The sequence below is a fragment of the Furipterus horrens genome, unplaced genomic scaffold (assembly GCF_987537825.1).
Source record: "Furipterus horrens unplaced genomic scaffold, mFurHor1.1.pri manual_scaffold_7, whole genome shotgun sequence".
NCBI classification, from domain to species: Eukaryota; Metazoa; Chordata; class Mammalia; order Chiroptera; family Furipteridae; genus Furipterus; species Furipterus horrens.
Window position 1 is genome coordinate 106,736,157 of NW_028327177.1, and position 12,122 is coordinate 106,748,278.

Sequence of the window (12,122 nt, forward strand, 5' to 3'; positions counted from 1 at the left end):
TTAGGTATATGAGAGTAAAAAAATAATAAAGATAAATATAATAACACAGTATACCCAACAACATACTATATTATACATATTGCAATGTTTACTATGAAATATAACAAAATAGTGTCTACAGACATACCAGTATAATATAATTAGTAATATAATGAAATAAAAATAAAGTTTATTAATAAATTATATTTAATAATCCATATTTTAAATTCCAAAACTTTTTTCAGTTACAATTGACACTTAATATTATTTTATATTAGTTTCAGGTGTACAGCATAGTGGTTGGACAATCATATACTTTACACAGTGATCCCTGTAATAAGTCTGACACCACACACAATAATTACAATATGACTGACTATGTACCCTATGCTGTGCTTTACATCCCTGTGAGTATTCTGTAACTGCCAATTTGCACTTCTTACTCCCTTTCCAATATCCACATTAATAACACAAATATATTTTATATATGAAATATAAGACAATATCTATTAAGTGATATATCAAGTAGTAGTTATATATAAAGTTATCATGTGCCCCAGCAACTCTACATCTAGACATTTGTCCAAGAGAAGTGAAGACATATGTCCTGTCCACACAAAAACTTATACATGAATATTCATAGCATATTATTCATTTTAGCCAAAAGGTGGAAATAACCCAGATGTCCATGTACAGATAACTGGATGAACAAATGTGGTATATTTATACAATGGGCTATTTAGCCTTAAAAAGGAATAAAATTTTCATATATGCTACTATACAATATGGATGAACCTTGAAAACATTATGCTAGGCAAAAAGAAGCCAGTCACAAAAGATCACGTGTTATATGATTCCATTGATATGAAATGTCCAGAATAGGTAAAACTATAAAGAAGAAAAGAGGTTAGTGGTTGCTAAGGGCTGGGAGAGATGGGAGGATTTGGGGCTGTACCTAAGAGGAACAGGGTTTCTTTTTGAGGCAATGAAAACATTCTAAACTTGACGGTGGTAATGGTTGCACAACTTGATGAATATACTAAAAAGCATTGAATCGTATACTTTAAGTTGGTGAATACTGTGGTAGATGAATTGTATTCCAAAAAAACTGTTACAAAAATAACATAACACATACTGTACTATATAATAGCATTATAGCATAGCTAACCTAACATAACACATGACATAATATCACTGACCCTCAGGATGGCTGTTTTCCAACATGACCACCCCAGGAGCTGTCTTCCTTAGTCCTTCCCATAGGACTAAGTTGTGGGAATCACAACTCCATCATACAGATGAGGAAACCGAGGCTCAGAATGAGCCATAACTGGCTGGCATGAGGTCGCATCAAAACCCTCACTCCCTCTAGGTCCCTGGGCCTGGGGGTGAGTTGGTCCCCACAGGAAGGCCTGGCTGGGACAGCTCCACTAAGTGTCATGTCCACTGCCCCACAGTGTCTCTGGCCTCCAGCACAGTGGGGCCAGGTGGGCAGATCGTGCACACGGAGATCACGGAGGTTGTGCTCTGCGGTGACCCTCTCAGCGGCTTCGGCCTCCAGCTCCAGGGCGGCATCTTTGCCACCGAGACCCTGTCCTCCCCACCCCTGGTGCGCTTCATTGAGCCTGACAGCCCTGCAGAGAGGTGAGTCTCCTCCCTGCTGGGCTGGCCCCTCTTCAGTGGAAACTCATGGACAGCCTGGGAAGTTGAGTCACACACCAAGCCTGGCTTTACAAGTTACCTCACATAGCCATCACATCAACTCCATCACCAGCCCCATTTATAGATGAGGAAACCAAGGCTCAGAGAAGCTGATTCACTTGCCCAGAGTCACACAGATCACGAGTAACCCAGGACTTGAAGCCTTGGCTGTTTGAGGTCAGAGTCCTCTATAGAAACATCTTACAAGGCACAGCATCAGTTCCATTGAACAGACAGAAAAATTGAGGCCCACCAAGGTGACCCCCTTAGCCAGAGTCACATGGTAAGTTGCCTGAGGGTCTCTAGCTCGTACCAGGCAGGGCTGAGTCAGGTGTTCCTGTCTCCCAATGGAGTTGTGACAGTGATGGGGCTTCTTCTCTCTGCTGGGCTGCCTGGGGTTCAGGTGTGGGGTGCTGCAGGTGGGGGACCGTGTCCTGTCCATCAATGGCATCGCCACTGAGGATGGGACCCTAGAGGAAGCCAACCAGCTGCTGCGGGATGCTGCGCTGGCCCACAAGGTCGTGCTGGAGATTGAGTTTGATGTGGCAGGTGAGTGAGTGCCCCTCACCTCCTCCTCAGGCTTCAGAACCCTGTGCTCCCTCCTCTCTCTCTCCTGCTCTTGCCTGGCGCAAAGGCACATGCCTGAGCACTAACCTTAGGAAGGAAGGGACTGGCCAGGGAGGACGAATTCCACACACAGTGTCAGGGTTCATGAGGGATTTTGCCTCTGAATTTGGGCTAGAATTCTGGTCCTGTGATTGGGACATTCTGTGACCTTGGACAGGACAGCTTCCCCAACTGTAAAACAGTGAATAGAATCCTTTCACTACAGGGGATGTTGCTTGGGTTGATGAGAGAAAACACGTGGAAACACCCATCTAAGGCCTGGCACATAATAGGTGCTCAGGAAATCATCACTGGATCCAGATTGGGTTGGGTTTGGGTATGGGGAATCCCTAGCTGGCAGTCATGAGGTCTGGGTTCCAGTCCTGGATGCTACTCTGACCGGGTGGATTGGTGGTCTTGGACCAATTTTTCAGCTCGGTTTTCTCATCTGTCAGGTGTAGAAGGAGGATGGGGTTGGGACAGTGACGTTTTTTGGGTTCCCTCCCTACTGGACCAGAATTGTGGGGCTGGGTCTCACACGGATCCACGTCTGTTTGCACCCAGAATCTGTCATCCCGAGTAGCGGCACCTTCCACGTAAAGCTGCCTAAGAGGCGCGGTGTGGAGCTGGGCATCACCATCAGCTGTGAGTCCCCTCCCAGTCATGCTGTCCCCTCCATACGATCCCTGTCTGCCTCGGGGTGCAGAACGAGTCCACCTTCTGAAAGAAAGAACACACCCCGTGGCCCAGGGGAAAGGCTCCGAGGGGAGGACTGGCTGGTGTGGGTTCCCTGCGGCCTGCGCTGCCCAGGTCTGTGTTCAGGCAAGACTGGAACTTCTTAAAGCCTTGGGTTCCTGTCCTGCACCATGGGAGTCTGCAGGCCCTTTGGTCTCCCAGTGGGGTGAAGTGGCTTGCAAGGCACCAAACTTGTAAGCTGGGTTTGGTTTTCTGTCTATCTCTGTGTGCCCAGTGCCCAGAAAAGGCCTGAGGCACAGTAAGTGCTTAAATTCACATTTGTCAAAGGAATGAAAGTGAGGACGGCAGAATGAAAGATGGAGGGTGGGCCACATAAGCATAAGACTGTGCAGAACCCTCCCAGGGCTCCCACCTCACTCCGAGCGAAAGCTCAGGGCTCAGGACGTCCTTTGTGATCTGGTCTCCATGACCTCCGACATTGCCTGCTGGCCTCCTGGCGGTTCCCCCAACAGGCTGTGTTCCTTCCGGCCTGGGGCCTTTGCACTGGCTGTTCCCTCTGCCCACTTCCCCACACCCTTCAGGTCTTTGCTCACAGGTCATGTCGGCAAGGCCTTCTCCACCAGCTGATTTAAAACTGCTCTGCTCTCTGCGTAGCCTCTGCCCTTCTTTCTTTTTCTCCACAGCACGCTTTTTCACCTGACAAATTGCTTTTAAATTTTATTGGTTATCTCTGATGCCTGTTAGATTGGTAGCTCCAGGAGGGCAGGGATCTTTGTCGGTTTTGTTCACTGCTATTTTCCTTCCTGGCACATAGTAGGGACTCAGTGCATTTTTATTGAATGAATGAATGAACAATTATAGGATGAATTAATAAGTACAGAGAATGAGGCTGATTAGGACATGGGAGTCAAGAGTCTGGCTCAGCCTGGGTATAGCCTGGGGATCCTGAAGAGAAAGAAGTTGGGGTGAAGGGAGTGGAGACCCCACTCACCTGGCCACAGCATCGCTACCCCCCATGCCCTGCTGAGGTGGCCTCCTAGCAGGTGTCCCCCTTGGCCAGGGCAGCCACATACATGGGTGGCCAACCCCAGTCCAGACAAGGGGTGCTGGGACACACTCCCCAAGGACTGACTCTGAGGGCCGATGACCAGTGCTGCGGTCCCTGTGTGGAGTAGTCCTCAGCCCCCACCAGGGCTTGATGGAAGGGCAACTGCTACAGTGCCTTCCTGCCCCAGGCTCTGCAGTCCATGGAAGAGAGAGTTTAAGCAATTTCGGAGGGAGAACCTGCTTCCAGCCCAGGAACCTCTGGGCAGGGCCACCAGGTGCAGTTGCACGGGTGGCATATGACACAAGGGTGACCATTCAAGGTAAACATACAACTTCCTTACATTTTCTCAGTAGACTTGATTGGAAGGGGCACTTTTGTCTCCTCTGCAAAGATACCAAAATGGCTAGAAGGGGATCCTACCACCTGGCCACTAATGGGAAAACCCATTAGCCCAAATGGATCCTTTTTTCAAGAAAATTTAGCCACTGATGCAACACACATTTGCCTTAGGTCATATTCCCCAGAAACAGCTTCTTAGACAAAGAGTTACATGCAGCGGGTTTACCGTGGAGACCTCCTGAGCTCAATCCCTGTGAGCAACGAGGAACACAGGGCTGGGCACAGGGAGAAGCTGGGCTGCAATGCAGTAGCGACAGAGGCTCAGCCAATCCCCTTGAAGAGCTGTCCACTGGGAGGCTTTGGAAGTTGTCCTGAGCCAAGGCTGGGAGCCAGGACTTTGCATCAGCTCATGGACCAGTCAATGGATGTAGGCTGCCCCCAGGAGGGGCGTTACCTTGGGTGAGGCTGCTCCCTTGACCAGAGATGGTTCCCAGAATGGGATTCTGCTCTGAGCAATCAGCAACCAACACCACCTGCAGCCAAAGAAGGAAGGACGGACTCCACTGTGTCAGAATCACCCAGGTCTGGGTCCCAGCCCTGTGCCAGGTGCTGAGGACACAGACAATAGCCAGACATAGACCCTCAAGGAGCTCACAGATGGCTGGGGGATGGGCAAGAGGAAAAAGTGGCTGATGTGGATTGAGCACCTGCTGTGTGCCAGGAGCCTGCATTATCTAGTTTAATCTCACAACATCCCTATGAGGTCTGTGGCATCATCCCCATCTTGCAGAGGGGGAACTGAGGCACAGAGAGGTGAGCCGATTTGCTCACAGCCACCCAACCAGGCATCAGTGGGAGCAGGGCTTGTGGCTCTGAGTCCATGCCCCAATCCTGGGTCACCCTGCCTGAGACTGAAACCATCAAAGGTCAGAGACATGGCCTCTCTTCCTCCAGCGGCCAGCAGGAAGCGAGGGGAGCCCCTGACCATCTCTGACATCAAGAAAGGCAGTGTGGCACACAGGTAGGGGTGGCCCTGGGCCCGGGGAGGGTGAGTAGGCAGTGGGGGTGGGCAGGGCACTGGCATGTGCCAGGCTCCATCATGCCCCCCACCCCTGCTCATGCAGGACCGGCACCCTCGAGCCAGGTGACAAACTGCTGGCCATCGACAACATCCGCCTGGACAACTGTGCCATGGAGGACGCTGTGCAGATCCTGCGGCAATGTGAGGACCTGGTGAAGCTGAAGATCCGGAAGGATGAGGACAACTCTGGTATGGCCCACCCCTCCCTGCCACCTCTTGAGGTCTACCCTCTGGAGCAGCGAGTTCCCTGCTTGTAATTCAGGGCTCCCTCTGGACATGGAGGGATGGTGGTGGAGACTCCTTGAATGGACAGATGCAGGGAGGGGCAGCACCACAGACCTCTTGCTGTCCCTGGAATCCGGCATCATCCAAGACCCTTGTGAGGGGTTTGAGTCAACGCTTAGATCCCTGTGCTCTGCAGGAAGCCTAGCAGAGGAGACCCACAGGGAGCAGCTGTGAACAGAGGAGTGGATGGGGTGTGAATGAAGAACAGGGTGCACCACTGTGTGGGTGGGTGTGTGACTAAGCAAATGCTACAAACTGAGACACACCTGAGGTCAGACAGGTGATATAAGTGAATGAACTGACAGAAGGTAGAAAAATGATACAGCTCGGGAGGCAAAAGGGAGGGGTGAGGACTGTGGCCACTGGACTGTGCCCCTTATTCAGAGGGGCAGTCACCACCTCCTACCCTGGGAAAGACAGTCACCTGTGGACCTATTTCTTTTTCTTCCTTTTTTTTAATTTAAAGATAAGTTGGAAATCTGGTTTCTTATCATGATTAGTATTACTACCATCATTATTGTTATTTTGTGTGATGTGTGAAATCTACACTTTAAAATGTTTGTTCCGTGGTTCTTTTCTTTTTCTAAATGGTGTTTGGGTGGAAAAAAAAAATTCTGAAGGCAGAAGATGGCCTCAGGGTCCCCAGGTTGCACCATCTGATGTCACAGCACCAGTGAATGTGTGAATTAATGGATGAGTGAATGGATGAGTATGAGTAAGAAAGTGCACCAAGGTTTCAGGGGGCCGGGAGTTCCCAGCTCCTGGGCCCTGGCCGTCTGGTCCCTGCCCTGATGGGTGTCACCCTTGCAGATGAGCAGGAGACCACAGGTGCCATCAGCTACACAGTGGAGCTGAAACGCTACGGGGGCCCCCTGGGCATCACCATCTCGGGCACAGAGGAGCCTTTTGACCCCATTGTCATCTCAGGCCTCACCAAGCGTGGTCTGGCTGAGAGGTGAGCCAGCGCTCTGTAGGGACACACAGGGTGGGCCAGGGACCCTCCTGGAGCAGAAGCTGGGCTTTGGGATTAACTGGATTCTGACCTTTGTTCCAACATCTATGCTCTGGGGACATCAGGCCCGTCTCTTCCCTCTCTGAGTCTCATTTCTGCAGAGGTGTACCAGTGTCCTGCAGACCTCCCAGCTCCAAATCAGTGCTGGATAAATGTACGCTAATCCCTCTGTTCCCTCCCTGCCAGGTGGAGATGGCGGGGGGAGGTGGTCTACCCTTTACAGAAAATCTGCACTGTGAGCCTTTTTTGAGCGCCTGCTGTGCCTTCATAGTACAGGGGCTGTGTCCTGTACTTGGGTCCTAGCACCTGGATCCTGGCACAGTCTGGGGCTTTACCTGGCACACTGGGGGCCTGGCCCCTACTGTCCTTTCCCTTGGAAAGTGTCCCCCAAAGTCTCTCAGTGTAGGAAATTATGAGAAGGGGGAGTGTCCCAGGTTCTCTGGTTGGTTTGGGGAGCAAGTGGATTTGGGTCCCACCCCAGTGTGGGTGAGAGGGAGCATTCTCCCCTTAGCTGTGCAGTTTACCCCCAGCACTGAGAGGAGCTGGCTGTGAAGGGGGAGCCTGACCAGGCTGGAGGGTCAGGATAGGTCCCTGGAGAAGGACACCGTGCAACAGGAGCCACGGGGTGGCAGGATGTGGTAGGAGGATCAGTGGGGGTCTGGGGCTGCGGCTTCTCCAGACAGCTCCCTGTCGGTGTCCCTCTCCTCGAGCGCCTCCTGCTGGACATATGTCAGACTGCAGAGGCCAGTGTGGACCGTTCTTTCCTCAAATGTCTTTGCTCCCACATGTACCGGGTACCTACTGTGTGCACAGCGGCGTAGGGGGATGTAACGCTTTCCCCCTGCCTTTGTCGGGCTGATCTAGCTTGGCCATTTAACTGCAATATAATATGAGGCACCCATTTATTTATAAACTTTCTAGTAGCTACATTAGAAAAGTAAAACGAAGCAAAATAAGTCAAGTATTCCAACATGTAATCAACATAAAAATTAACGAAGTATTTTTATATCCTTTTTAAAAATACTTTATCTTCAGAATCTGGTGTGTATGGTTTGGTAGCACATCTCTGATCTCCCTCCCTTAATCTGTCATTCCCTGATGCACTCACTCTCCCAGTCCCCTGGGAGCTTGCTGGGCAAAGCTGGAGATAAGGAGATAAGGGGCTGGACCCTCTGTGAGCTCCCACCTGAGGACAACATCTACGTTTAGATTTCAGGACCCCAGCACCCCAATCCTCTGCCTCTTTCTCCCCCACCTGGGTCAAGTGAATTCTCAGCAACTTCTGTTCCTACCCTCAAGTCCTGGCTGCTCCTCAGAATCACCTTCCCTAACCCCAGTCCCATAGATTTAATTGTTCAGGGGTGGGGCCAGGCATCTGCATTTCTTAAAGAGTTCCTCAGGTCATTATAAGAGTGTCTCCGTAGGAAATCACTGGGCCCTGGGAATGATGCTCACTCTCTGGGTGGGGAACCTGAGGCCCAGGGAGAGGGAACAGCTACCCATGTATTTCTGCTGGATGGAAACATGAATCCATTCCACTCATCCACCCTTCAATAATAATTTGATAAAATAAGTATTATCACCCCCATTTTACAGATGAAGGAACAGAGGGAAGTTAAGCAACTAGCCCAAGATCATGTAGTTAGAATTTGGCAGTTAGTTTGTAGGATTCAAACCATGCTCAAAACTCATGGTTGACACTGGTTCCAGACCCTAACTTTAGAGTTAGGCAGGATAATCCCCTCCCAGATTGTAGACTTTATACTTCTATTAATGCAACTCAAGATCACACTTGCTTTTTTTTTTTGGCAGCTGGGTTTAGCTGAGGCCAGCCAGGCTTGTGCTTTGGGGTTCCTGGTTTCCCAAGGGCAGACCCCCACTGGGAAGCTCTGAGTGTCTAACACCCATCCTCTGCCCTGTGCCTCCTCCCCAGGACTGGCGCTATCCACGTTGGGGACCGTATCTTGGCCATCAACAACGTTAGCCTCAAGGGTCGGCCCCTGAGTGAGGCCATCCACCTCCTGCAGGTGGCTGGTGAGACTGTCACACTGAAGATCAAGAAGCAACTAGACCGTGAGCCTCACCTTGCACACTAGGGCCATCCAGCCCATTTAGGAAAGGAGATCTCTCTGTGCCCCCGTGCCAGGCTTGTGTGCCCCATCTTACAGAATCTTTACTCACTGCTGTGGAGGTGGGAGGGTACCTGAAGCAGCTGAAGAGACAAGACTCAGTGGGGATTGATGGGCCCAAGGTCACACAGCTGTGTGGGGCAGAGTCTGGCTCTGAGCCCTCTTCTCTATCACCTTCTGCTTCATCAGGCTGCTTTTTGCACCTTGTGGTCATAACTTGTACATTCCTCAGCTTCCCCTGAACTTGTCCCATGTGGCTTTGTAGGGAGGCTGCCATGTACAGTGGAAGGAACCTGAGCTATGGGGTCTTCCTTCTAATCTGGGCTCCAGTGTTGCTCACCATGCAACCATGAGCATGTTGTTCAGCTTCCCCAAGCCTCGGTGTTCCTGTCTGTGAAATGGGTTTGTCTATGCATGTGGCACCTCCCACATGTCAGACTGCCAGCAGCAGGCGTGGGGGGCTCAGCACCTGTGAATTCTCCAACATGACTCACATGGGGAAACTGAGGCTTGCTAAACATCTCTGTATCTCCAAGGTCAGAGAGCAGTGGCAGTGATGACCCCTTTTTCCTCTTAGGCCCGCTCCCACCCCACAAGTCAGGCAGCTTCAGCGAGCCCAGCGATGTGGATGAGGACCCGCCAGAGGCGCTCAAAGGAGGACTGCTGGCAGCCCGGTTCTCTCCTGCTGTGCCCAGTGTGGACAGCGCCGTGGAGTCTTGGGACAGCTCGGCCACAGAGAGTGGCTTTGGGGGCCCAGGTAACAACTCAGAGCAACATGCTCTCTCTGGGTCTCCCCCACTGCCAGGCCTTTGTGGAGCTCTTTCCTCTACCTAGTCCTCCTTATTATACTCCTTTTCTCCTAGCTCCCTCCTTTTGGCACTTTCCCGGAAGACAGACCTGATTGGGCCCCATTAGCCATTCTCAGGGGCCCTCACTCCCCAGAGTAGAGACCACAGGCCTTCACATGTCTTTGACTAACATCCACAGCACCCTACCTCCCGTGAGGTTAGAGACCACGCTTATCTTCCTTCTTCTGTCTCTCTCCCTCTAGCCTGATGGATGCCCAGCACACAGTAGGTGCTCAGTCAATGTTCATTGCATCCCACTGAATATGGGAAAGCAGAAGGCCCCCTCCCACCCCATCCTACAAAATCCAGCTTGGGGTGGAAACCTGCAGGGTGCCCTCCTAGGACACAAATTCCCCTCTCCATGTATGTTGAGACCCATATGTGGCCTCAAGATGGGCAGGGGGCATTTGAGTCCAGTGGCTGGCTTTCTGGCCTCTATGACCCAGAGCCACAGGGACTCCCAAAGGCACAGCTCAGGGAACTAGTGGAGTGAGGCCTCTAGGTGACCTTGGGCGGCTCCTAGCCCTGGTCCTCACTCTCTGGGTCTGAGCTTCCTCAACTTGAGCACTTGGTCAGCATCTCTCAGCTCAGCCCTGGGCAATTTTCAGAGCTCTCAAAGGTGGGGAGAGAAGGAGGGTCAATATATTGAACCTCTCTCTCAGGCAGGGGATCAGCCCAGCCAAACCCACTGGAGCTGGGACATGTTCCTGGAACCCCAGGCATTAACTCTTCTGCCAGATGACCAGGATTTCCAGGGGATTCTCGGGTAGGGACTTGGATGGCAGGAGCCCCCAGGGCACTCTGGGTGGTCATGCTGGCCCAGAGAGGGCAAAGACCTATTCAGGGTCATCCAGCACTGCTAGAAATGGATGTGGAAGGAGGGCAGGCTAAGGGCGCAGAGAGGATGCAGACATCCCCCGTCTCCACCTGCCAGGTTCCTACACTCCACAGACGGCAGCCCGGAGTACAAACCCCCAGGAGTGGCAGCCCAGCCGGCGGAGAAGCAGTCCCCCACCCACCAAGCCCCAGAGGACAGGCTACACCCCAGCCCCTGCTGACAAGCACTTATGCGAGGAAGAGGAGGATTGGGAGCCACCAACGAGGTCTGTGGTGGGAATGCCGTGGCTTGGATGGGGAGGGTAGCCAGCTCCTGAACCAGAGCAGTGGAGGCAATGGAAGAGTCTTGTTTGGCCCCCAGGGAGGAGCCCTTCCTGGGAGGGGAGAGAAACCACCAAGCAGACTATCTCAGCCAGGGAGAGACAGTGGAAAAGCACCTGGGTGGAGGGCACAGCTGCGGCAAAGGTGGGAGGCGGGAAGCAGCCTGGTCTGCCCTTCCCGAGTCGGGCAGTCTCCTGTTCCCAGCAGAGCAGCAGCGGACTCAGACCTTGAACCCAGGCCCCCTGCCTTAGTCCAGATGGCCTGATGGCCTTCTGCGAGGGCCCTCTGGGCCATGGGCTCCAGCCCTGGGCTGTGGATCTGGTGGTTTTGTAATGTTAGCTTTGAAGGCTCAGTCTCTCCCCTGACTGAGAAGGCTCCTGCCGAGAGCTGGTCCCATGGAGGGATGCTGTTCCTCGTCCTGCCCTTGCCGACCTCTTCCCATGTCTGGGCTTGGGCTCAAGCAGTTCCTTCTGCCCAGAACACCTTCCCTCTCCTCTCCTGGCCAACGCCTACTCATCCTTCAAAACCCAGCTCAAGTTCCCCTGCCTCAGGAATGCTTCCCTGGCTTTCTCAGGCAGATGACAGTCCCTCCTCCCTCTGCTGGTACCCTCAGCTGCTCGGTTGAGCCTGCTTGTGGCACTGGCTACCTTGTATCTACCTGGTTAATGACCTGGCTCTTCTACATGGCACCCCAGCTCAGTGCCTGGCACGCAACAGGTGCCTATACACACTTTGTAATTAAATCCTCAGCTCCCTGAGAACAAGGGCCACCCCTTATTTACCTCCATAGACCAATTGTTTGTACATCTGACTTAAATAGAGACAATGTCCTTCAGTCTCAGTCTTCTCATCTTTAAAATGGGAAGGGAAGGAGGCAACTGTATCGCATCATTGTCTCAGGCTCCCTGGAGAAAAGCCAGCAAGCCTTTGGAAGAGGGAAAGCACTTTGCAAACCATAGCATAGTTTATAAACAGCCAGGGCTTGGTAGATGGCAGATGGCTTTATGAACTCTGAAATGTGAAAATATGACTTGTTACCCTTCTGATGAGTCGATCGTAGAGCAGATAATGGGCTCATACAACCTGCGCTGGAAGTTACAGAGTGGTCTCAACCCCTCCCCCAGCACAGATCCTCCATCCTCTTCATCCATCTGTGTCCTTGCTGGCTCCAGCTCTGTCCCTGTCCCTGTCCTCTGATGCCATGTGTCTGGGTGGGTTCCAGAAATTGCCCTCTGGGGCT

The 12,122-nt window shown here is 52.0% G+C and overlaps 1 protein-coding gene across 1 annotated transcript in view; it reads left to right on the forward strand.

The window, feature by feature from the left end:
* Window positions 1–12,122, forward strand: part of GRIP2 (glutamate receptor interacting protein 2) — a 56,421-nt gene that overhangs the window by 37,471 nt on the left and 6,828 nt on the right. The window contains exons 12-20 of the mRNA XM_090284224.1: window positions 1,437–1,623; window positions 2,084–2,229; window positions 2,851–2,931; window positions 5,324–5,390; window positions 5,494–5,639; window positions 6,546–6,690; window positions 8,681–8,820; window positions 9,454–9,633; window positions 10,659–10,827. Coding sequence (XP_090140350.1) covers window positions 1,437–1,623; window positions 2,084–2,229; window positions 2,851–2,931; window positions 5,324–5,390; window positions 5,494–5,639; window positions 6,546–6,690; window positions 8,681–8,820; window positions 9,454–9,633; window positions 10,659–10,827 — 1,261 coding nt within the window. The remainder of the gene's footprint in view (window positions 1–1,436; window positions 1,624–2,083; window positions 2,230–2,850; window positions 2,932–5,323; window positions 5,391–5,493; window positions 5,640–6,545; window positions 6,691–8,680; window positions 8,821–9,453; window positions 9,634–10,658; window positions 10,828–12,122) is intronic.